The sequence below is a fragment of the Dipodomys merriami genome, unplaced genomic scaffold (assembly GCF_024711535.1).
Source record: "Dipodomys merriami isolate MVZ:Mamm:240054 unplaced genomic scaffold, mDipMer1.0.p SCAF_33, whole genome shotgun sequence".
Taxonomy (NCBI): domain Eukaryota; kingdom Metazoa; phylum Chordata; class Mammalia; order Rodentia; family Heteromyidae; genus Dipodomys; species Dipodomys merriami.
The window spans coordinates 18,296,801-18,322,507 of NW_027204826.1; the positions used below are offsets into that span (position 1 = coordinate 18,296,801).

The 25,707-nt window shown below is 59.4% G+C and overlaps 1 protein-coding gene across 3 annotated transcripts in view; it reads left to right on the forward strand.

The window, feature by feature from the left end:
- Positions 1-25,707, forward strand: part of Adamtsl3 (ADAMTS like 3) — a 110,622-nt gene that overhangs the window by 78,648 nt on the left and 6,267 nt on the right. For 2 of the 3 annotated variants that reach the window (XM_070043358.1, XM_070043360.1), the window contains 6 exons: positions 2,306-2,459; positions 7,529-8,612; positions 10,077-10,204; positions 11,269-11,397; positions 23,470-23,652; positions 24,285-24,398. In XM_070043358.1, coding sequence (XP_069899459.1) covers positions 2,306-2,459; positions 7,529-8,612; positions 10,077-10,204; positions 11,269-11,397; positions 23,470-23,652; positions 24,285-24,398 — 1,792 coding nt within the window. Of the gene's footprint in view, positions 1-2,305; positions 2,460-7,528; positions 8,613-10,076; positions 10,205-11,268; positions 11,398-23,469; positions 23,653-24,284; positions 24,399-25,324; positions 25,664-25,707 lie in introns of those variants that run through there. The other variant, XM_070043359.1, reaches the window with a different exon arrangement.

Here is a 25,707-nt window from a genome sequence, read left to right on the forward strand (position 1 = left end):
ACAAGCTCATCAGCTGTTGATGTCTTAGTGTCTGATGGCTGTCCAAAGACGTTAGATACACAAATAGGCTCCATGATAGTTGGACACAACCTTGGTATTACATTTATATAGCATGTACGTTTTAAACTTAAGTGATCGCTTAGGACGTTAGCAGACAAATGGCAATAGGTAAGTGGTAGTTTTAGAATACCTGTAACGTGACCCTACAAAGGCTTTTCTCCGTGCTGAAAGTAATCACCAAGAGCCTCTGTCAGAAGTGACAGTGAAGGAGTTTTTAAAAGTTAGACTCCTCTCCTTTGAAATCCAGTTTAAAAAGAGAATGAAAAAAGGGACACTCTGACTTCAGTGAACAGTGAGGTGCCCACAGTCCCCAACTACGTATGAGGCACACTTGCCAGAGACCGTGAGCTCTGGACCAAAATGGGGGAAGGCTGAGCACCGAGGATGAGGGTCCCCAGGAGTCAAGGCCATCTTGAAAGGCCTGGCCAGCGGCTCAGAGACCAGGGGACAGCGGCTCAGAGACCAGGACAGTGGCTCAGAGACCAGGGGACAGCGCTAAGAGACCAGGACAACGCTAAGAGACCAGGACAGCGGCTCAGAGACCAGGGGACAGTGGCTCAGAGACCAGGACAGTGGCTCAGAGACCAGGGGACAGCGCTAAGAGACCAGGACAGCAGCTCAGAGACCAGGACAGCGGCTCAGAGACCAGGACAGCGGCTCAGACCAGGGGACAGTGGCTCAGAGACCAGGACAGTGGCTCAGAGACCAGGGGACAGCGGCTCAGAGACCAGGGGACAGTGGCTCAGAGACCAGGACAGTGGCTCAGAGACCAGGACAGTGGCTCAGAGACCAGGACAGCGGCTCAGACCAGGGGACAGTGGCTCAGAGACCAGGACAGTGGCTCAGAGACCAGGGGACAGCGGCTCAGAGACCAGGGGACAGTGGCTCAGAGACCAGGACAGTGGCTCAGAGACCAGGACAGCGGCTCAGACCAGGGGACAGTGGCTCAGAGACCAGGACAGTGGCTCAGAGACCAGGACAGTGGCTCAGAGACCAGGGGACAGTGGCTCAGAGACCAGGGGACAGTGGCTCAGAGACCAGGGGAGAGCGCTAAGAGACCAGGACAGCGGCTCAGAGACCAGGACAGCGGCTCAGAGACCAGGACAGCGGCTCAGAGACCAGGGGACAGTGGCTCAGAGACTAGGGGACAGCGGCTCAGAGACCAGGGACAGCGCTAAGAGACCAGGGACAGCGCTAAGAGACCAGGACAGAGGCTCAGACCAGGGACAGCGCTAAGAGACCAGGGACAGCGCTAAGAGACCAGGACAGCGCTAAGAGACCAGGACAGCGCTAAGAGACCAGGACAGCGGCTCAGAGACTGGGGGCAGCGGCTCAGAGACCAGGGACAGCGCTAAGAGACCAGGGGTCAGCAGCTCAGAGACCAGGACAGTGGCTCAGAGACCAGGGACAGCGCTAAGAGACCAGGACAGCGGCTCAGAGACTAGGACAGCGGCTCAGAGACCAGGGACAGCAGCTCAGAGACCAGGACAGCGGCTCAGACCAGGGACAGCGGCTCAGAGACCAGGAAAGCGGCTCAGAGACCGGGTACAGCGGCTCAGAGACCAGGGACAGCGGCTCAGAGACCAGGACAGCGGCTCAGAGACCAGGGGACAGCGCTAAGAGACCAGGACAGCGGCTCAGAGACCAGGGACAGCGGCTCAGAGACCAGGACAGCAGCTCAGAGACCAGGGACAGCGCTAAGAGACCAGGGACAGCGTCTCAGAGACCAGGGGACAGCGGCTCAGAGACCAGGGGACAGCGCTAAGAGACCAGGACAGTGGCTCAGAGACCAGGGACAGCGCTAAGAGACCAGGACAGCGGCTCAGACCAGGGACAGCGGCTCAGAGACCAGGACAGCGGCTCAGACCAGGGACAGCGGCTCAGAGACCAGGGGGTGGGGGTGGCTGCAATCACGCTCCCCGGAGAATCCAGAGCGTGGCCCTGCAGGAGCTGAAGGAGACACTTCCTGCCCCTTGCCAGCGCAGAGGCGACGCGGCCTGAGGGCGGGGAGGGGAGCCGCCCACTGTTGCGGAGAGCCCCCGGCTGTCCAGCCCACAGGAGGCGCTCTCATGGGGCCGCCTCTGGCTCGGCGCCCTCCTCCCCCTCTTCCTCCCCCCGTGCGGCCTTGCCATGGCCGGGCCGGCGCCCTCAGCCCCCTCTTCCTCCCCCCGTGTGGCCTTGCTGTGGCCGGCCCGGCGCTGGCCTACCTGTGGCCCGGTGCGATGGCCGCATGCTCTCTGCGCAGTGCTCCGTCAGCTGCGGCGTCGGGGTCCAGAGACGGAGGCAGGTGTGCCAGAAGCTGACGGCCAGGGGCGTCCGCGTCCCGCTGGGCAACGCCGCGTGCCAGGGTCTGGCTGGCCCCCCGCTCGAGAGACCGTGCCAGATGCGTGTGTGCGGGGGTAAGTGTGCCTGTGTGCGGTCCCTCGTGTGTGGGTAAGTGTGCCCTGGTGTGCGGTCCCTCGTGTGTGGGTAAGTGTGCCCTGGTGTGCGGTCCCTTGTGTGTGTGTGTGGTAAATGTGCCCCGGTGTACGGTCCCTTGTGTGTGTGTGGGGTAAGTGTGCCCCGGTGTGCAGTCCCTCGTGTGTGTGTGGTAAGTGTGCCCTGTGTGTGGTCCCTCATGTGTGTGTGTGGTAAGTGTGCCCGGTGTGCGGTCCCTCGTGTGTGTGTGGTAAGTGTGCCCCGGTGTACGGTCCCTCGTGTGTGTGTGGGGTAAGTGTGCCCCGGTGTGCGGTCCCTCGTGTGTGTGTGTGGTAAGTGTGCCCTGTGTGTGGTCCCTCGTGTGTGTGTGGGGTAAGTGTGCCCTGTGTACGGTCCCTCGTGTGTGGGGGGTAAGTGTGCCCTGTGTGCGGTCCCTCGTGTGTGTGTGTGGTAAGTGTGCCCCGGTGTGCGGTCCCTCGTGTGTGTGGGGTAAGTGTGCCCCGGTGTGCGGTCCCTCGTGTGTGTGGGGTAAGTGTGCCCTGTGTACGGTCCCTCGTGTGTGGGGGGTAAGTGTGCCCTGTGTGCGGTCCCTCGTGTGTGGGGGGTAAGTGTGCCCTGTGTACGGTCCCTCGTGTGTGGGGGGTAAGTGTGCCCTGTGTGCGGTCCCTCGTGTGTGTGTGTGGTAAGTGTGCCCCGGTGTGCGGTCCCTCGTGTGTGTGGGGTAAGTGTGCCCCGGTGTGCGGTCCCTCGTGTGTGTGGGGTAAGTGTGCCCCGGTGTGCGGTCCCTCGTGTGTGTGTGGTAAGTGTGCCCTGTGTGTGGTCCCTCGTGTGTGTGTGTGGTAAGTGTGCCCCGGTGTGCGGTCCCTCGTGTGTGGGGGGTAAGTGTGCCCCGGTGTGCGGTCCCTCGTGTGTGTGTGGTAAGTGTGCCCCGGTGTGCGGTCCCTCGTGTGTGTGTGGTAAGTGTGCCCTGTGTGCGGTCCCTCGTGTGTGTGGGGTAAGTGTGCCCCGGTGTGTGGTCCCTCGTGTGTGTGGGGTAAGTGTGCCCCGGTGTGCGGTCCCTCGTGTGTGTGTGGGGTAAGTGTGCCCTGTGTGTGCGGTCCCTCGTGTGTGTGGGGTAAGTGTGCCCTGTGTGTGGTCCCTCGTGTGTGGGGGGTAAGTGTGCCCTGTGTGCGGTCCCTCGTGTGTGTGGGGTAAGTGTGCCCTGTGTGTGGTCCCTCGTGTGTGTGGGGTAAGTGTGCCCCGGTGTGCGGTCCCTCGTGTGTGTGTGGGGTAAGTGTGCCCTGTGTGTGCGGTCCCTCGTGTGTGTGTGGGGTAAGTGTGCCCCGGTGTGCGGTCCCTCGTGTGTGTGGGGTAAGTGTGCCCTGTGTGTGTGGTCCCTCGTGTGTGGGGGGTAAGTGTGCCCTGTGTGCGGTCCCTCGTGTGTGTGGGGTAAGTGTGCCCTGTGTGTGCGGTCCCTCGTGTGTGTGTGGGGTAAGTGTGCCCCGGTGTGCGGTCCCTCGTGTGTGTGTGGGGGGTAAGTGTGCCCTGTGTGCGGTCCCTCGTGTGTGGGGGGGGTAAGTGTGCCCCGGTGTGCGGTCCCTCGTGTGTGGGGGGGGTAAGTGTGCCCCGGTGTGTGGTCCCTCGTGTGTGTGTGTGGGGTAAGTGTGCCCCGGTGTGTGGTCCCTCGTGTGTGTGTGGTAAGTGTGCCTGTGTGCAGTCCCTCGTGTGTGTGGGGTAAGTGTGCCCTGTGTGTGTGGTCCCTCGTGTGTGTGGAGTAAGTGTGCCCTGTGTGTGTGGTCCCTCGTGTGTGTGTGTGGGGTAAGTGTGCCCGGTGTGTGGTCCCTCGTGTGTGTGGGGTAAGTGTGCCCCGGTGTGTGGTCCCTCGTGTGTGTGGGGTAAGTGTGCCCTGTGTGTGGTCCCTCGTGTGTGTGTGGGGTAAGTGTGCCCCGGTGTGCGGTCCCTCGTGTGTGTGTGTGGGGTAAGTGTGCCCTGTGTGTGGTCCCTCGTGTGTGTGGGGTAAGTGTGCCCTGTGTGCGGTCCCTCGTGTGTGTGGGGTAAGTGTGCCCTGTGTGCGGTCCCTCGTGTGTGTGTGTGTGGGGTAAGTGTGCCCTGTGTGTGGTCCCTCGTGTGTGTGGGGTAAGTGTGCCCTGTGTGTGGTCCCTCGTGTGTGTGTGGGGTAAGTGTGCCCTGGTGTGCGGTCCCTCGTGTGTGTGTGTGGGGTAAGTGTGCCCTGGTGTGCGGTCCCTCGTGTGTGTGTGTGGGGTAAGTGTGCCCTGTGTGCGGTCCCTCGTGTGTGTGTGTGGGGTAAGTGTGCCCTGTGTGTGGTCCCTCGTGTGTGTGGGGTAAGTGTGCCCTGTGTGTGGTCCCTCGTGTGTGTGTGGGGTAAGTGTGCCCTGTGTGTGGTCCCTCGTGTGTGTGGGGTAAGTGTGCCCTGGTGTGTGGTCCCTCGTGTGTGTGGGGTAAGTGTGCCCCGGTGTGCGGTCCCTCGTGTGTGTGGGGGGGGGTAAGTGTGCCCTGTGTGTGGTCCCTCGTGTGTGTGTGGGGTAAGTGTGCCCTGTGTGTGGTCCCTCGTGTGTGTGGGGTAAGTGTGCCCCGGTGTGTGGTCCCTCGTGTGTGTGGGGTAAGTGTGCCCTGTGTGTGGTCCCTCGTGTGTGTGGGGTAAGTGTGCCCTGTGTGTGGTCCCTCGTGTGTGTGGGGTAAGTGTGCCCCGGTGTGTGGTCCCTCGTGTGTGTGGGGTAAGTGTGCCCCGGTGTGTGGTCCCTCGCGGCACCCGTGTGCCCCCCCCCTCGGCCTGCACTGGCTCCTGCTGCTGTCCGGGGCTGAGCAAGCTCAGGCCAGTGGGAGAACATGGAGAAAGCCCGCACTCAGAAACACCCGCGCCACAGTGCTCCTGGGATGTCTGCTTTCTGTGTGGAAGCCACGGCACACCCCGGTCAGAGTCACATGCACACCCCGGTCGGAGTCACACGCACACCCCGGTCAGAGTCACACGCACACCCCGGTAGGAGTCACACGCACACCCCGGTCAGAGTCACACGCACACCCCGGTAGGAGTCACACGCACACCCCAGTCAGAGTCACACGCACACCCCGGTCAGAGTCACACGCACACCTGGTCGGAGTCACACGCACACCCCAGTCGGAGTCACACGCACACCCCGATAGGAGTCACACGCACACCCCCAGTCGGAGTCACACGCACACCCCTGTAGGAGTCACACGCACACCCCCCGGTCGGAGTCATACGCACACCCCGGTAGGAGTCACACGCACACCCCGGTCGGAGTCACACGCACACCCCGGTCGGAGTCACACGCACACCCCTGTAGGAGTCACACGCACACCCCTGTAGGAGTCACACGCACACCCCTGTCGGAGTCACACGCACACCCCTGTCGGAGTCACACGCACACCCCTGTAGGAGTCACACGCACACCCCGGTCGGAGTCACACGCACACCCCTGTAGGAGTCACACGCACACCCCTGTCGGAGTCACACGCACACCCCTGTAGGAGTCACACGCACACTCCTGTAGGAGTCACACGCACACTCCTGTAGGAGTCACACACACACCCCTGTAGGAGTCACACGCACACCCCTGTAGGAGTCACACGCACACCCCTGTAGGAGTCACACGCACACCCCTGTAGGAGTCACACGCACACCCCGGTCGGAGTCACACGCACACCCCCCGTCGGAGTCATGAGCAGAATGCCCTGGCTCCAGCAACATGTGCTCGTCATCCAGTTAAGCAGCAGAGCTGAGCAGTCATCAGGTAACGCAGCGGAGCTGAGCTGTTTTAAGCGTGGTCAAGTGCTCTCTGTCTTGTCTCACCTAAAGGCAGGAGGTGAGGATGTGGAGTAGCTTCCCTGCGGACACCCGGTTCCCGACGCGGCTGCAGTTACGTTGTGGATGATAAGCTGGCGGCGGCGTGCAGGGGTCCTGTGCGCTTGTGAGGAGGGGACACGTGTGTGCGCGTGTCCCACACCTGGGTCTCAGGGAAGGAAATCAGCCCTGCCTGTGCGGGGCTGGACACCGGGCAGCAGCACAGAGGACGTGGAATAATGGCCTTGGGGTCGAGTCCCTTCTCTGCTTTTCCACTCTCTTCTGTTCCCCTGTAAAGACAGCACGCACCTGCAGACATCCCCGAGCTGCTTGTGGGAAGACAGGAGTCAGTTAGAGATGAGCTGTTGTTTCATTGTGGCATGCACACGTGTGTGGTCCTCCTGGAGAACCTCCTCACAGAACAAAATGATGAAAGCGTTCAGTTAGATTGTGCAGCACTGGCTGAGGGCCGTTCCCTGGATGCATCATCCCGCGTAGCTGCCCCCTGGGTAGCACTGTCCTCGCCTGGGGATGAGAAACCAAGAATGCAGGGAGGCCAGGACAGGCAGTGGCCACAGGCCCGCTGGCTCTCCAGCCCAGGCTCGGAGGCCTCGGCCCGCTGACTCACGGGCAATGTAGGAATTTTGTTTTCCCTGAGAGCATTTTGAGAACCACATTTCAAAATCTTGAGATTCCGAAGGTTGGAGTCCAGGTTTCGAAGTCCCCTGGAATCCGGGAGGCCTGGGGAGGTGCACCCTGATTTCCCCCGAGCGAGGCGCGTGGGCTCTGCCAGGCTCGGGGACGGGCAGCCCGCACGGCACCGGCACCGTCCTGTGGAAAAACAAGCAGGAACGCCCCGAGGTTTCCGGAATGTGCAGGAGGTTCATGCTCCAGGCAGGTGAACCAGGACAGACGGGGCAGAGGGTGAGGCTCACCAGGCTAGTGCCTGCTGGCCAGGAGGCCAGGCCCAGAGCCCAAACCCCACGCTCGCTTTCCCTGCCTCCAACCAAGGCTCTGTAAACGATGCGCGTCGTCTTCAGCCCTCATCGAAACCCGCCTTCTTCTCTACTAAAGAGCTAGTCTTTCATTTCACTCCAGCTTTAGTGTTGTGTGTGTGTGTTAAGAATAGAAAAAGTGAGTTATGGATGCTTGTATCCGCCTGGAAGGATGCGGTCAGTAAGTGTTTATTTTTGAGTGATTTTTTAAAAATTTGCATGTCTTTTCTATCCTGTTTTTCCCCTGCAGAAATGAAGCCAGAGACAAAGCCAAGACTTAGTGGTCGAGGCCCTGAGATTCTCAGCGTGCGAAGGATCTACATCCAGACCCGGGAGGAGAAGCAGATCAACCTGACGGTGGGGAGCCGGGCCTACCTGCTGCCCAACACATCCGTGCTCGTCAGGTGCCCCGTGCGGAGATTCCAGAAGTCTCTGATCAGGTGGGAGAAGGATGGCCCTTGTCTGCAGAGCTCCAGACAGCTGCGGGTCACAAAGTCGGGCTCCCTGAAGATCCCCCGGCTCGCAGCTGCCGACATCGGTGTGTACCGGTGCCTCGCGGGCCCGGCTCAGGAAACAGTGGTTCTAAAGCTTATCGGCACAGACAACCGGCTTGTGGCACACCCAGCTGTCCGAGAACATGCCGGGGACCCTTCCGGGACGGCCCCCGCGGAAGCCAATAGCTTGGGTGCCGTGTGGCATAAAATGCAGCAACTGTGGAGTCACAAAGATGAGCGTTACCCGCCCGACGGCCAGATGGACCACCCGGCTTTCTTGAGAGCTCTGTTGGGGGGCCCCTGCAGCCGTGGTTCTCCAGGCAGCGGTGGTCCCGGCGGCTCTGCGGGCGGCGACGCCCCCTTGGGCCTTGAGCCCAGGCAGTTCGAAGCAGCGGTGCAGCAGGGAGCCCACAGCCTGGACACGGCCCAGTTTGAGGAGCTGATAAAGAACCTGAGTCGGCTGCTGGAGACAGGAGAGGTCAGCAGGGACCTGGCGTCCCAGGTGATGCACCAGCTGGCGGCCGAGCTGGTTCAGGCGCGGCCCGCACCCGTGCCCCAGAGCCGTGGGGACGAGGAGGTCCTGACCGCCCGGCCCGGAGAGCCGGCAGGAGACGGGCCCCGGAGCTCCGCGGGGCCCCGCCCGGGCAGGCCGCCCGTGCTCCTAAGACAGACGCAGCCCTCCACCGTCTCCTTCAATACAACCATCACCGCCCAGGTCGGAAACACCGTGTACATCACAAACAAGACGGAGACTATCCACATCCTGTGCGGCCTGCGGGTCCCCACCCATGCCACGTACACATGGACCAAGGACGGGGAGCTGCTGCGGCCCACGGCAGGGTGAGTACAGAGCAGGGCTCTGGTCCAGCCTGGGCACGGCGGCCCCAGTCCTCCCCCAGACGCGCTCTGTCCCCCAGAGTCCTCCCCCAGATGCGCTCCGTCCCCTGCTAGCAGTGTTCCCGACTCAGACGAGGCTAGCGCCTGTCCTTTTCACGTGTGCGCTGTGGCTGTTTTTAACCAAACATTGGTTTTTTAATCCACAATTCACAGATCCCTACTTGGGTACACACTCAGAGGATCCCAGTCACGAGCCTGTTGGCATGAGGCTGGGTATGGTTGAGTGTGCACCTGAGTGTGTTTAGCTCCTCCCTTTGAACAGAATCCTCACCACAGCGTCATCTGTGGGTCATTTTCTAAACGCTGGTTCACTGAGCTAAACAGCGTTTCCAATGCTACATGCCACATGGCGTTAAAATACTCGGGCTCACTGTGGCCATCATGAAGGCATCTGGAGGAAACTCGAGTCGCAGCGGTTTGTCCTGGTGTTCTAGCATGCCGATTTCCACCGTCGAGTCGCAGTGGCTTGTCCTGGTGTTCTAGTGTGCTGATTTCCCCATGGGACGCGCTAGCTGCTCCCACTCTGCCCACGTGCGGGCTTCCTGCGTGTCTGTGGCAGGCCCGGCACTCACTGTGTTTCCTGCCTGTCTCCCTGGCTACCCGGACTCTTGTGTTCTTGTCATTCACACATGGAGTTACCCGAGGCTTTTGGAAACTTGCTGTAGAATTCATTGTGCTTAGCACTGAGGTGCGTGGCCGTAAGATCTGGCCTTCCCCTTGATGTGTTCATAGTCCAATAGGGATAGATATTTCATCAAATCAGCACATGAAATGAAGAAGAAGCCCGGAGGGGGGTGAAGATGAAGTCGGGGGCACCAGGGAAATGACCTTTGATCTGGGACTCTGGTAGAATGGAGTTTCCACGTCACGTGAAATGAGTGGCGTATGTAGAAGCTTGGGGGATGAACGATTGGGAGGTGTTCTGGGGACAGCTGGGCGTTCATGGTGGCTGAAGCCCGGGGTGAGCGGCGGGAAGCGGCGGGAAGCAAAGGCGTGACTGCACTCCACTCATGAAGAAGGGCTGAGTTTAGAGTCCGCACAGGTCACGTCGTTTCACATGGAAATGGTGAAATAAATCTCACACAGGACGTCCCCCTCCCCCAGAGGCAACGCACTATGGAAACGTGAAGTTAGAAGCAGAGGAAACACTCCCATTTCTCCGGATAATCACCTGGTCAGCTCTGACTCTCAAAGTGCCAGAGGCGTGACCTTTTGAGGGGTCGGGTCGGAGGGCGCGGGGCGGGCTGTTCCTCCTGGCATGTAGCTTCCCACCCTCTAGACCGAGTGTCTCTGCCTGTCGGCGGATCACCGTGACAAACCCCCTCCACAGAGCCGTCTCCGTCCTCCACAGCCCGCCGCCAGCCTCCCCAGCAACGGTGGGAATCACGCACTGTGGGTTTCTTTCAGGGTAGTCATGGATGGAGCCGAGAGGATACAGATCAGGAACCCAACCAGGAGGGAGCAGGGAGTCTACGAGTGCTCCGTGGCTAATCCCCTGGGCTCGGACGTGGGGAGCTCCTCTGTGCTCTGGGCAGGTAATGCCAGGATGTCTAGATCTGCTGCTTTCTCCCTGTTAAACTCGAGCAGGACACTTCTCAGAGTTGAGTGTGCCCCAGTCTCCCGCCAGCTTGAGCCAGGTTGCTGGCGTCCACCCCAGGCGTCGGCCTTAGGAGGTTTGAGATGAAGGCCTTGAACCCATGCCTGGGTGACCTGTGGCCCCTGGGACCTCACTCTGGAATCAGCTGGTTCGGGGCGCACTGCAGAATTGGGGGACGAGACAGGGGCTTAGGTGGTACTCTTGATGTCATGGACTTTTAAAGTCTCACCAGCTGGGGAAAGAAAGTCGGCATCTGGTTGAGGTTGCTGCATCCGTCCATCCAATTCTAACAGCTGGCCCTTGGAATTCCTCCCCGAGGTCAAGACTTGACCTGGGAGCTGGCCACCCTGTCCCCTCCCCGTGTGTCCCTGGGCAGGGGCCTTTGAGATGGCCACGCCAGGGCAGTGTTTCCCTGGGGCGGGCGGTGTGCAGTTAACTCACGCTGAGCCAGCAGAGGGAGGAGACGGCGGCACAGAGCCGGAGCTCTGTCCCCACTCTGCTGTCCGCACCGGGATTGAAGTCCCAAGTTCCCCAAAACGTTCACAGCGGGGCGGGAGCAGGCCCTGGGGTGGGCACTGGGGAAAGATTTCCACTGAAGAGAAGCGCTTCCTCTCCCCTCCCCGTGAGAGCCTCCTGGAGGCGGAGACCGCAGGGCGCAGGGCCGGCCAGGGACCCTGCCCGTCGCTCTCCCGGGCACCAAAGCTCGGTTGTCCCACGCCCAGGCAAGTTGTCCGGGCGTCAGCTCGTCCAGCACCTGGAGACATGCAGCTGCCGGCGGGACATCTTTGCTTCTTCTGAACCGTTCCTGCTTTTTTCAAACAATCCATCGAAGGGACCGTTGTCCTTAATGTCAGTTATAAACCAAACCACTGCTGTGTCTGGTGGTTGCAGTGACCCTCAAAGCCTTGGTCCATGCGCAGCCCCCCGGATGGCTGGCAGGGCTGGCGGGCGCAGCCCCCGCAGGCCAGGGCCTAACATGTCTCCTGCTCTCTTTGAATTAAGCGGCGCCTGTCATCTCCTCTGTTGAAAGAAACGTCACCAGACCAGAGCAAAGTCACCTCTCAGCCGTGGTGGGCAGTACCGTGGAGGCCGCCCCGGGGGCAGACGTGACCCTGCAGTGTCCCGTGGGAGGTGAGTGTGGCCCCCAGAGTCCCGTGGGAGGTGAATGAACGTGACCATGGCCTCAGGGGGGCGCTTGGCCAGCTGTCAGTGATAACCGCTGTGAGGAGATGGCCATTGTCAGTGATGACCATTGTCAGGAGATGACCACTGTCAGGAGATGACCGCTGTCAGGAGATGGCCATTGTCAGGAGATGGCCGCTGTCAGTGCTAACCGCTTTCAGGAGATGACCACTGTCAGTGATGACCATTGTCAGGAGATGGCCACTGTCAGGAGATGGCCACTGTCAGTGATGACCATTGTCAGGAGATGGCCACTGTCAGGAGATGGCCACTGTCAGTGATGACCATTGTCAGGAGATGACCACTGTCAGGAGATGGCCACTGTCAGGAGATGGCCACTGTCAGGAGATGGCCACTGTCAGTGATGACCATTGTCAGGAGATGACCACTGTCAGGAGATGACCACTGTCAGGAGATGACCACTGTCAGGAGATGGCCGCTGTCAGTGCTAACCGCTTTCAGGAGATGACCACTGTCAGTGATGACCACTGTCAGGAGATGGCCACTGTCAGTGATGACTGCTGTCAGTGATGACCGCTGTCCATGATGACCATTGTCAGTGATGACCACTGTCAGGAGATGGCCATTGTCAGTGATGACCATTGTCAGGAGATGACCACTGTCAGGAGATGACCACTGTCAGGAGATGGCCGCTGTCAGGAGATGGCCACTGTCAGTGATGACCATTGTCAGGAGATGACCACTGTCAGGAGATGGCCACTGTCAGGAGATGGCCACTGTCAGGAGATGGCCACTGTCAGTGATGACCATTGTCAGGAGATGACCACTGTCAGGAGATGACCACTGTCAGGAGATGACCACTGTCAGGAGATGGCCGCTGTCAGTGCTAACCGCTTTCAGGAGATGACCACTGTCAGTGATGACCACTGTCAGGAGATGGCCACTGTCAGTGATGACTGCTGTCAGTGATGACCGCTGTCCATGATGACCATTGTCAGTGATGACCACTGTCAGGAGATGGCCATTGTCAGTGATGACCATTGTCAGGAGATGACCACTGTCAGGAGATGACCACTGTCAGGAGATGGCCATTGTCAGGAGATGACCGCTGTCAGGAGATGACCACTGTCAGGAGATGGCCACTGTCAGTGCTAACCGCTTTCAGGAGATGACCACTGTCAGTGATGACCACTGTCAGGAGATGGCCACTGTCAGTGATGACTGCTGTCAGTGATGACCACTGTCAGGAGATGGCCACTGTCAGTGATGACTGCTGTCAGTGATGACCACTGTCAGGAGATGGCCACTGTCAGTGCTAACCGCTTTCAGGAGATGACCACTGTCAGTGATGACCACTGTCAGGAGATGGCCACTGTCAGTGATGACTGCTGTCAGTGATGACCGCTGTCCATGATGACCATTGTCAGTGATGACCACTGTCAGGAGATGGCCACTGTCAGTGATGCCCATTGTCAGGAGATGACCACTGTCAGGAGACGACCACTGTCAGGAGATGGCCACTGTCAGTGCTAACCGCTGTCAGGAGATGACCACTGTCAGTGATGACCACTGTCAGGAGATGGCCGCTGTCAGTGATAACCGCTGTGAGGAGATGGCCATTGTCAGTGATGACCATTGTCAGGAGATGACCGCTGTCAGGAGATGACCACTGTCAGGAGATGGCCGCTGTCAGTGATAACCGCTGTCAGGAGATGACCACTGTCAGGAGATGGCCACTGTCAGTGCTAACCGCTTTCAGGAGATGACCACTGTCAGTGATGACCACTGTCAGGAGATGACCATTGTCAGGAGATGACCACTGTCAGTGATGACCACTGTCAGGAGATGGCCACTGTCAGTGCTAACCGCTGTCAGGAGATGACCACTGTCAGGAGATGGCCGCTGTCAGTGATAACCACTGTCAGGAGATGGCCACTGTCAGTGATGACCATTGTCAGTGATGACCACTGTCAGGAGATGGCCACTGTCAGTGATGACCACTGTCAGGAGATGGCCACTGTCAGTGATGACCATTGTCAGTGATGACCACTGTCAGGAGATGGCCACTGTCAGTGATAACCACTGTCAGGAGATGGCCACTGTCAGTGATAACCGCTGTCAGGAGATGGCCACTGTCAGTGATGACCACTGTCAGTGATGACCACTGTCAGGAGATGGCCACTGTCAGGAGATGACCACTGTCAGTGATAACCACTGTCAGGAGATGGCCACTGTCAGTGATAACCACTGTCAGTGATGACCATTGTCAGTGATGACCATTGTCAGGAGATGACCGCTGTCAGGAGATGACCACTGTCAGGAGATGGCCACTGTCAGTGCTAACCGCTGTCAGGAGATGACCACTGTCAGTGATGACCACTGTCAGGAGATGGCCACTGTCAGTGATGACTGCTGTCAGTGATGACCGCTGTCCATGATGACCATTGTCAGTGATGACCACTGTCAGGAGATGGCCACTGTCAGTGATAACCACTGTCAGGAGATGACCACTGTCAGTGATGACCACTGTCAGGAGATGACCACTGTCAGTGATAACCACTGTCAGGAGATGGCCACTGTCAGTGATAACCACTGTCAGGGGATGGCCACTGTCAGGAGATGGCCGCTGTCAGTGATAACCACTGTCAGGAGATGGCCACTGTCAGGAGATGGCCACTGTCAGTGCTAACCGCTGTCAGGAGATGACCACTGTCAGGAGATGGCCGCTGTCAGTGATAACCGCTGTCAGGAGATGGCCACTGTCAGTGATGACTGCTGTCAGTGATGACCGCTGTCCATGATGACCATTGTCAGTGATGACCACTGTCAGGAGATGGCCACTGTCAGTGATAACCACTGTCAGGAGATGGCCACTGTCAGTGATAACCGCTGTCAGGAGATGACCACTGTCAGTGATGACCACTGTCAGTGATGACCACTGTCAGGAGATGACCACTGTCAGGAGATGACCACTGTCAGTGATAACCACTGTCAGGAGATGGCCACTGTCAGTGATAACCACTGTCAGGAGATGGCCACTGTCAGGAGATGGCCGCTGTCAGTGATAACCACTGTCAGGAGATGGCCACTGTCAGTGATGACCATTGTCAGTGATGACCACTGTCAGGAGATGGCCGCTGTCAGTGATGACCACTGTCAGGAGATGGCCGCTGTCAGTGATAACCACTGTCAGGAGATGGCCGCTGTCAGTGATGACCACTGTCAGGAGATGGCCACTGTCAGTGATGACCACTGTCAGGAGATGGCCACTGTCAGGAGATGGCTGCTGTCAGTGATAACCACTGTCAGGAGATGGCCACTGTCAGTGATGACCATTGTCAGTGATGACCACTGTCAGGAGATGGCCACTGTCAGTGATGACCACTGTCAGGAGATGGCCGCTGTCAGTGATGACCACTGTCAGGAGATGGCCGCTGTCAGTGATAACCACTGTCAGGAGATGGCCACTGTCAGTGATGACTGCTGTCAGTGATGACCGCTGTCCATGATGACCATTGTCAGTGATGACCACTGTCAGGAGATGGCCGCTGTCAGTGATAACCGCTGTCAGGAGATGACCACTGTCAGTGATGACCACTGTCGGGAGATGACCACTGTCAGTGATAACCGCTGTCCATGATGACCACTGTCAGTGATGACCACTGTCAGGAGATGGCCGCTGTCAGTAATAACTGCTGTCAGGAGATGGCCACTGTCAGTGATGACTGCTGTCAGTGATGACCGCTGTCCATGATGACCATTGTCAGTGATGACCACTGTCAGGAGATGACCATTATCAGGAGATGGCCATTGTCAGTGATGACCACTGTCAGTGATGACCAGTCAGTGATGACCACTGTCAGTGATGACCATTGTCAGTGATGACCACTGTCAGTGATGACCAGTCAGTGATGACCGCTGTCAGTGATGACTATTGTCAGTGATGACCGCTGTCAGTGATGACCACTGTCAGGAGATGACCATTGTCAGGAGATGGCCATTGTCAAGAGATGGCCATTGTCAGTGATGACCACTGTCAGGAGATGACCATTGTCAGGAGATGGCCATTGTCAGTGATGACCACTGTCAGTGACGACCAGTCAGTGATGACCGCTGTCAGTGATGACCACTGCCATTTTCACTGTCTTCCCTCCGCCTGACGGCCCAGACACCTCCCTCTCAGTGCACTGATGTAGATGAACTCCCGGGGTGACTTCACAAAGCCTGGGAGCGAATGTGTACGACGAATGTCATCCTGGGTTCTAGTGTGCCCCTGACCACTCTCAGCCGAGCGGCAGGACTGGACTGCTGGTGGGCAGGCCACCGGTCAGGGCTGCGTCCGTCGCTGGTCGCGCAGTGTGTGAGGAGTCTGTGGGAGGGGTCCGCGGGAGGGGCTTGTTGGAACTCTGAGCAGTGTCTTCCCGCTCAGCAAAGCCAGGTCTGGGTAGGAATGTCGGCATCTCCTCCCAGGCTCGGGCTGGGTGGCCGTTGGGGTCCAGCTGTCTGTCCCTCAGGGGCCTCTCTCGTGTTTACAACCGGACAGATCTTTCTGACAGACCCGTTCTTTTCTCTTCTTCCCGGTAGAGGTAGGGAGCAAAGCCAGGGCCTGTGTGCCACGCTGGTGCTGAACCTCCAGCCCCAGCCCTGGCTCTTCGGCTTCCCGCTTTCTTCCTCCTCTTTCTGTTTCGTTAGGCTTCGGTTCTTACGTCCTAACCGGGCTTGGGGAAACGGTTCTTCTCATTTTGCAGGGTGGGGAGGTTGGGTGAACGGCTTTCTATCAGCTCAAAGCGGAGCTCGGACGAGCTGAGTGAGCTTCCGGTGTGCCTTCAGCCTCTGGACCGCGGTGCCCCACAGACCCCCGAGTTCTGACCAGATGCTGAGGCTGCCGCTGCCGCGGTGGGCGCTTCGACCAGGTGGCCAGCATGTGAGAACCGAGGCCGCCCGGTCCTGCTTGCGCCCGCATCTCCCCCATCACTCCCCGCAGCCACGGCTCCGTGCCGTTGGCTCCACGGGCTGGACGCTGGCTAGTCCCCAGGGCGTGACTTAGCAGCCCCTGGAAGTCCTGCAGTGTTGGCCTACACAGACTTCTGGCAGATCTCTCCGGCCCCCTGAAGGACCCCACCACAGCGATGTGAATTTGGGGGCCAGGTCCACCCCCTTGCAGAGGCAGCCGAGGGTCTGTAGCCCAAGAGCAGGTTCCCCACCCCAGGCTCCCCGCTGGTGCCGCCGGGCACCCACAGAGGACTCTGAAACACAGACCGGAGGTCTGCCATCTGCAGGAAGAAGCCTTCACCTGAACCTCACTCCCCGTGGCTGGTTGGGCGTTTAGAGAGACTGGATCTGGGACTGGATTCAGTGGAGCCGTTCTTGGGGCACAGCCTCCAGCAAAAATGACAGGCCCAGAAGCATCCGCTCTGTCTCCTCAGCCAGCCAGGCCTTGGGGGTGGGGTGGAGCCCTGCGCGCCCTGAGCGCTTGCATTGCTGGTGGACAGCTGGGTGGTCTCCTCCTCATTGTCTTCCTTCCTCGCCCTCCTCCTCCTCCTCTTCCTCATTTCCCCTCTGCTCTCTTCCCTCCCTCTTTCCTCTTCCCCTTTCCTCCCTCCGCCTCCTCTTCTCATCTTCGCCCACTTTTTCCTCCCCTCTTCCTCCTTCCTCCTTCTCTTTCTCTCTCCCCCTCCCTTTTCTCTTTCCCCTCCCTCCTCCTCCTCCTCCTCCAAGTTGGGGGGTTGAGGCTGATCACCCCCCCCCCCAGCTTCAGCTCTCCTTGGACATAGTGCTGCCAGGCTTGGCCTCGCCTGGCCGCCGCCTCCCAGGGCCTCCCCGCCAGCTCCGGTGCATGCCGCCGCGTGGAGCTGGGTGCCGCTCTCACCGGAGCTTTGGTGAAGGTTGTGTTTTCTCGTGGACAGCAACCACCCTCAGGGCCGTTGCGTCCTGCCAAAGCCCAGCTTTCTGGGGACAGACAGTGACGTTATGAAGGCCGGGAAGCTTGTGTCTTAGAGACTGCCCTCTTCTGGACAGTGGCTCAGCACAGGTGCACGGCATTTCCCACCTGAGACTGGAGGCCGGGCGCAGGGAGGTCTGGGGCGCAGGGAGGTCTGGGGCACAGGGAGGTCTGGGGCGCAGGGAGGTCTGGGGCACAGGGAGGTCTGGGGCGCAGGGAGGTCTGGGGCGCAGGGAGGTCTGGGGCACAGGGAGGTCTGAGGTGCAGGGAGGCCGGGGTGCAGGGAGGTCTGAGGCACAGGGAGGTCTGGGGCGCAGGGAGGTCTGGGTACAGGGAGGTCTGGGGCGCAGGGAGGTCTGAGGTGCAGGGAGGCCTGGGGCGCAGGGAGGTCTGGGGCGCAGGGAGGTCTGGGGCGCAGGGAGGTCTGGGGCGCAGGGAGGTCTGGGTACAGGGAGGCCTGGGGTCTGGGGCACAGGGAGGTCTGGGGCGCAGGGAGGTCTGAGGTGCAGGGAAGCCTGGGGCGCAGGGAGGTCTGGGGCACAGGGAGGTCTGGGGCACAGGGAGGTCTGGGGCACAGGGAGGTCTGGGGCACAGGGAGGCCTGGGGTCTGGGGCGCAGGGAGGTCTGAGGTGCAGGGAAGCCTGGGGCGCAGGGAGGTCTGGGGCACAGGGAGGTCTGGGGCACAGGGAGGTCTGGGGCACAGGGAGGCCTGGGGTCTGGGGCACAGGGAGGTCTGAGGTGCAGGGAGGCCTGGGGCGCAGGGAGGTCTGGGGTCTGGGGCACAGGGAGGTCTGAGGTGCAGGGAGGCCTGGGGCGCAGGGAGGTCTGGGGCGCAGGGAGGTCTGGGGCGCAGGGAGGTCTGGGTACAGGGAGGTCTGGGGCACAGGGAGGTCTGGGGCGCAGGGAGGCCTGGGGCACAGGGAGGTCTGGGGCGCAGGGAGGTCTGGGGCGCATGGAGGTCTGAGGTGCAGGGAGGCCGGGGCGCAGGGAGGCCTGGGGCGCAGGGAGGTCTGGGGCGCAGGGAGGTCTGGGGCACAGGGATGTCTGGGGCGCAGGGAGGTCTGGGGCACAGGGAGGTCTGGGGTGCAGGGCACAGAGAGGTCTGGGTACAGGGAGGCCTGGGTACAGGGAGGCCTGGGGTACAGGGAGGTCTGGGGCACAGGGAGGCCTGGGGCACAGGGAGGTCTGGGGCACAGGGAGGTCTGGGGCACAGGGAGGTCTGGGGCACAGGGAGGTCTGGGGCACAGGGAGATCTGGGTACAGGGAGGCCTGGGGTGCAGGGCACAGGGAGGTCTGGGGCACAGGGAGATCTGGGTACAGGGAGGCCTGGGGTGCAGGGAGGCCTGGGGTGCAGGGCACAGGGAGGTCTGGGGCACAGGGAGGTCTGGGGCACAGGGAGGTCTGGGGCACAGGGAGGTCTGGGTACAGGGAGGCCTGGGGCGCAGGGCACAGGGAGGTCTGGGTACAGGGAGGCCTGGGGCGCAGGGCACAGGGAGATCTGGGCACAGGGAGGCCTGGGTACAGGGAGGTCTGGGGCACAGGGAGGCCTGGGTACAGGGAGGCCTGGGGCGCAGGGCGCAGGGAGGCCTGGGGTGCAGGGCACAGGGAGGCCTGGGGTGCAGGGCACAGGGAGGCCTGGGGTGCAGGGCGCAGGGAGGCCTGGGGTGCAGGGCACAGGGAGGCCTGGGGTGCAGGGCGCAGGGAGGCCTGGGGTGCAGGGCACAGGGAGGTCTGGGGCACAGGGAGGTCTGGGCACAGGGAGGCCTGGGGTGCAGGGAGGCCTGGGGTGCAGGGCACAGGGAGGCCTGGGGCGCAGGGAGGCCTGGGGTGCAGGGCACAGGGAGGCCTGGGGCGCAGGGTACAGGGAGGCCTGGGGTGCAGGGCGCAGGGAGGTCTGGGGTGCAGGGCGCAGGGAGGCCTGGGGTGCAGGGCACAGGGAGGTCTGGGGTGCAGGGCGCAGGGAGGTCTGGGGTGCAGGGCGCAGGGAGGTCTGGGGTGCAGGGCACAGGGAGGCCTGGGGTGCAGGGCACAGGGAGGCCTGGGGCGCAGGGCACAGGGAGGTCTGGGGTGCAGGGAGGCCTGGGGTGCAGGGCGCAGGGAGGCCTGGGGCGCAGGGCACAGGGAGGCCTGGGGCGCAGGGCACAGGGAGGTCTGGGGCACAGGGAGGTCTGGGGCACAGGGAGGTCTGGGTGCAGGGAGGCCTGGGACGCAGGGCACAGGGAGGTCTGGGGTGCAGGGAGGCCTGGGGTGCAGGGCACAGGGAGGCCTGGGGTGCAGGGAGGCCTGGGGTGCAGGGCACAGGGAGGCCTGGGGTGCAGGGAGGCCTGGGGCGCAGGGCGCAGGGAGGCCTGGGGTGCAGGGCACAGGGAGGTCTGGGCACAGGGAGGCCTGGGGCGCAGGGCGCAGGGAGGTCTGGGGCGCAGGGCGCAGGGAGGTCTGGGGCACAGGGAGGCCTGGGGTGCAGGGAGGCCTGGGGTCTGGGGCACAGGGAGGCCTGGGGCGCAGGGCACAGGGAGGTCTGGGGTGCGGGACACAGGGAGAGTCTTGGGCCCTCTGCCCAGGCCTCACTTCCTAGACAGGCACCTGCCACACCCTCGCAAGGGCAGACGTCACCTTCTCAAAGTCAGTGAAAATCAGTGGTGTGTGTAATTTAAAACCTTTCCACTAATGATAATAAACTTAAATGTATTGTTATTATAACAGTGATGTACAGAGAGGTTACGGTCACAGAGGTCAGGTCTTTTCTCCCAGTTTTCCCCTTTCATCCCCCCCACAGGTTGTATAATTTTCAACACTGCATCTAGTGAGTACCACTGCTGCATTTGTTCACCCTTGTCCCTCCCAAAGACAGATAAATGAACAAACAGAGCAAAAATAGAATACAAACAGCCTCTTGCTTCCATTTCCTGAAGCTTATTGTGATAAATATTATTTTATATGGTGGGATGCACACTGGCACTGTCCTCTGTGATCCTCTCCTACAAACATCCTCTTTTGGTCTCACAGTGAGTGAATGTCTAGAGTCCCGTGTAATTTATTATGTCCTGGTGTATTTTAGGTCTAGCTTTCACTTGAGAGAGAACATGTGTCATCTGGCTGAGCTTGGCTGAGCTCACTTAACATGATTTGTTCTAGTTCTGTCCGTTTCCCTGCGAATGACATAATAGTGTTCTTTCTACTGGCTGTGTAACATTCCATTGTGTATAGGTACCACATGTTTTGGATCCAATCTGTTGTAAGGCATCTGGGCTGTTTGCACAACGCGGCTGTTGTGAATAGTGCAGCAGTGAATATGGTTGTGCAGGGGTCCTTGTCATATCCTGGCTCATGATGCTTAGGGTAGATGCCCAGGAGTGGTGTGGCGGGGTCGTAGGGAAGGTCTGTTTAGATTTTTGAGGAACCTCCAGACTGCTGTCTGGAGTGGTTGTACTAGTTTACATTACCACCAGCAGGGCAGTAGATTCCTTTCCTCCACATCCTCACCAACTTTGTTGTTGGAATTCATGATGTCGGCTAATCTTACAGGCATGAGATGGAATCTCAGAGTTGTTCTGATTTGTGTTTCCTTTATGGCCAAGGATGGTGAGCATTTCCCCATGTGTTTCTTTGCCATTCTTACCTCTTCTTCTGAGAAGTCTCTCTTTAGCTCCCTTGCCCATTTAGTGATTGGTTTATCAGCTGTGGGTGGAGTTGATTTCTTGAGCTCCTTGTATATGGGACAATAATTAGTTGGATTTTGTTTTTTGATCCAGTTTGTTGCTCTGTCTTTTGGTTGGGGTTGAGCTGTTGCTGTTTAACATTAGGATGGAGAAATGCTCATGTTTCTTGCCGTTTTGTTGTTTTCCTGTAGTGTGCTTCTTTCCTCTTCTTTTTAAAAATTGTTTTAATTGTTTTATTATTAGTAAGTTTTTTATTGTGAAAATACCATACAGAGGGGTTACAATTACATGAGCAAGGTAATGAGTACATTTCTTATCAAGCATTGTTGCCCCCTCCTTTGTTTCCCCTTCCCATCCCTTCCCATCTCCCCATTCTTAGGCCCCCCCCCACAGCTCATATTCATGTTTCAGACAAATTCATAATTTTTTGTTGTTATAGCCAAATACATTTTGCATAACCCATAAAGATGCCAATAGTGATTTTACTTTTACCTACTCTTAAAATGCATTTCTAAAACTCTCATTGAATAATAGAACCTGAAAAGCTTGTCTGTTTCTAAATGCTAAAAGTTCCAGATTTCTAAGATTGTGTGTCCTTCTCACTGTATGTTGGGTTCTGGGTGTGGGTTGGCAGTGGTTGGCCCTGCCTATCTTGAAGGTGTAGTTATGTACTACCAATGAGAAGGAAAGGGTGTGCACGTAACTCCAGATGCCCCTCTGCTCTCTGCAGTGTCCTCTCTGCACCTGGACTGGAAGATGGCCTTGATCTGAGCCTGGTAGACAGTCAAGCGTTGTTGTTGAGTGTGGGTGAAGAGAGGAGTGTGGTGGACAGTCTCACGGTTGTTGAGTGTGTGTAATGGACAGGAGTGTGGTGGACAGTCACACGGTTGTTGTTGAGTGTGTGATGGAGTGTGGTGGACAGTCACATAGTTGTTGTTGAGTGTGATGATGGAGTGTGGTGGACAGTCACATGGTTGAGTGTGATGATGGAGTGTGGTGGACAGTCACACAGTTGTTGTTGAGTGTGTGATGGAGTGTGGTGGACAGTCACACGGTTGTTGAGTGTGTGATGGAGTGTGGTGGACAGTCACATGGTTGTTGAGTGTGATGATGGAGTGTGGTGGACAGTCACATGGTTGTTGAGTGTGTGATGGAGTGTGGTGGACAGTCACATGGTTGAGTGTGTGATGGAGTGTGGTGGATAGTCACATGGTTGTTGTTGAGTGTGTGATGGAGTGTGGTGGACAGTCACACGGTTGTTGTTGAGTGTGTGATGGAGTGTGGGGGACAGTCACATGGTTGTTGAGTGTGATGATGGAGTGTGGTGGACAGTCACATGGTTGTTGAGTGTGTGATGGAGTGTGGTGGACAGTCACACGGTTGTTGTTGAGTGTGTGATGGAGTGTGGGGGACAGTCACATGGTTGTTGAGTGTGATGATGGAGTGTGGTGGACAGTCACATGGTTGTTGAGTGTGTGATGGAGTGTGGTGGACAGTCACACGGTTGTTGTTGAGTGTGTGATGGAGTGTGGGGGACAGTCACATGGTTGTTGAGTGTGATGATGGAGTGTGGTGGACAGTCACATGGTTGTTGAGTGTGATGATGGAGTGTGGTGGACAGTCACACGGTGGTTGTTGCCCGTGGGTGACAAGAACAGCGTGGGTGATGGCCCCCTGGCCCCCTCCTGGTCCCCTGCTCCGTTCTGCGGTCTCTGCCACAGTGGCCCCAGCTAGAAGCTCACAAGTTCTTTTTGTCTCTGGAAATTTCCCGAAAGCGTCATGGGACAATGTCATGTTTCTCTGGAGACTGTGTCTTCCTTTGGGTAGCACGTTGCGGTTGTGTACGCTCAGCAAATCCTGGATCGCAATTGCACATTTGTTTTCAAAGGCTTCTGGTGACACTGCCTGGGAGCGGCGGGGGGGGGGCGGGGGGCCGGGGGGCGGGGGGGGGGGAGGCGGAGGGGCGGGGGGGGCGGGGGGTGGGGGGGGCGGGGGGCCGGGGGGGGCGGGGGGGCGGGGGGGGCGGGGGGGGGCCGGGGGGGGTGGGGGGCCGGGGGGTGGGGGGGCGGGGGGGTGGGGGGGGCGGGGGGGCCGGGGGGGGTGGGGGGCGGGGGGGCCGGGGGGGTAGGGGGCGGGGGGCGGGGGGGGCGGGGGGCGGGGGGCCGGGGGGGGCGGGGGGCCGGGGGGGGCGGGGGGCGGGGGGGCAGAGGCTCCTCCAGTTCTGCCTCTCATCTTCACCAACCCCCACTGTGCAGCTGCTGACAGAGCGTTCTCCCCAGCTCCTCTCCTTCCATGCCGCTCAGTGGGACGAAGCCCCATCCTCCCGGCCCGGTGCACACGCAGAGCCCCTGACCCCGTTAGGTGTGAGCCGGCCCGGGCGCGTGGCCGGTGTGGTGCGCGTCACGTGGCTCTGGCGCTGTTCTTAACGGCATCACCTCTGTCGCGTTTGCTGTTCTGCAGGAGTCCCCCCGCCCGCCGTAACGTGGTCGAAGAGAGGAGGACCCCTGGGCTACAGGGTTTCCTTGCTTCCCCGTGGCTCCCTGTTGTTGCGGAATGTCTCGCTGGAACATGAAGGAACCTACGTGTGCACAGCCGCCAACGCCCTGGGCGAGGCAGAGGCCGCCTCTGTGCTCCACCTGCTGGGTGAGGGCTGCGTCCCGGGCCCCACGGGGGACCCGGGAATGGGCGAAGGCTGCGTCCCAGGCCCCACGGGGGACCCAGGGCTGGGTAATGGGCGAGGACTGCGTCCCAGGCCCCACGGGGACCCGGGGCCCAGGAATGGGTGAGGGCTGCTGGCCTGGGCCCCACGGGGGACCCAGGGCTGGGGAATGGGCGAGGGCTGCGTCCCAGGCCCCATGGGGGTCCCGGGGCTCGGGAATGGGCAAGGGCTGCGTCCTAGGCCCCACGGGGGACCCGAGGCTCAGGAACGGGGGTCCTGGGGCTGGGGAATGGGTGAGGGCTGCGTCCCAGGCCCCATGGGGGTCCCGGGGCTGGGGAACGGGGGAGATGGGCAGCAGGAGCTCTCCCTGGCCGGTCTGGCTCCCCAGGGTTCTCACGGAAGGCAGGCGAGGATTCTTATCCCACTTTCAGACTAGAAGTCTGGGAAGGTTCAGGGGCCCGGGGCCGGGCTCCCATCCACACGGCATGCCGGCACCACAGACCGAGGCCCCAGCCCTCCGTCAGAGAGAATTTACTTTTCAGGAGTTGTCTTTGAAACACTCAGGCTGGAGTGAGGCGGCTGCTAATTGGCAACGTGTTACTTCTTGTTTCCTCAGAGCGAAGATGGCCAGGCAGCGATGCTGTGTCTCCTAAAGACCATCAGAAGGGAGGTCCCTGGGCCTCCACACCTGGACCCAACAGCAGTGACCCGACAGGACCCCTGCCTCAAGGTCAGGGATTTGGGTGTGCACGCGCGTGTGTGTGTGTGTGTGTGTGTGTGTGTGTGTGAGAGAGAGAGAGAGAGAGAGAGAGAGAGAGGGAGGGAGGGAGGGAGGAGGGAGGGATTGGTTCCCTGTTGGTGAGACCTGTTGTAGTAAAGGGCCGTCTGAGTTCTGCCTTCTGCAGCTGTGAAATCATCCCTCAGCCTTTGGCCAGCTCCACCCATGCGCTCCGCCCTCGGTGTCTCTGCTTCCTCCTCCCACGGAGACACTTTGGGGACGCACCCTGGGTGTGAGCTGATGTTGATTCTTCCCTTGAGGACTGTTGCCAATCAGCAACGTAGGAACAGAGGAAAGGCCGGCTGCGGAAGTGCTGGGATCCGTTCTTTTATTTTTATCCCTTTTGCAAAGCCTAAAACAAAACTTCCCTTAGCTGGCCCTTGATGGCTGATGCCTGTACTCAGGAGGCTGAGATCTGAGGACTGCGGTTTGAAGCCAGTCTGGGCAGGAAATCTGTGAGACTTTCCTCTGCAGTGAACCGCTGGAAATCCAGAAATGGAGCTGTAGCTCAAGGTGGCAGAGCGCTAGCCTTGAGCGGAAACGCTCAGAGACAGCGTACGGACCTTGGTTTAAGCCCCACAACTACTGTCACCGCTACCTCCACCACCAGAAACCCTTTCCCCTACCTGTCTGCCTTTTAACGTATCAATGCTGGAGCAGCAAATCTAACCTAATGCTCCAAGCTTGCGAAACTCTTCAGAAGAGTAAGGTAGAGCCTCACACGCCAGGTACGCCAAAGCCATTCCCGGTGACCACGGCTCCTTGTAGCTCACACACAGGGAGATCACAGGAACCACACCGACTCTGCCCTGGGAATGCCCGCTTTACTCCGTTCTGAGGGAGCACACAACAATGTCATGCTGTCCTGTCCGTTGCAGGAAGTGATTTCTAGGCCCTCACCTCCTGGGGTCCAAAGGAGAGCGGAGGGGAGATGGGAACGACACCGAGCTGCCAATCAGCGATCCATCACCTGAGATCACATGACAGGATTCCTATGCTTGTCCTTTTGGACATAATACTGCTGTGAATTATTACGTGCACACATATGTGTTCACTTGATAGTCAGCCATGGTTGCTGATCAGCCAGTCTTTCTAGATCCGAGAAGTATAAGAATGTTACATCCTTACTTTGGTTTGTAGTTGATAAGATCATACAATCTTGAAACCTCATGAGCTGCACGGCTGATAGAAGCGTTTTATTACACATGAGACTTTAAAAAGACAACGCCCACGTTTCCTGTTTATTTCTTCATAAAAGTTT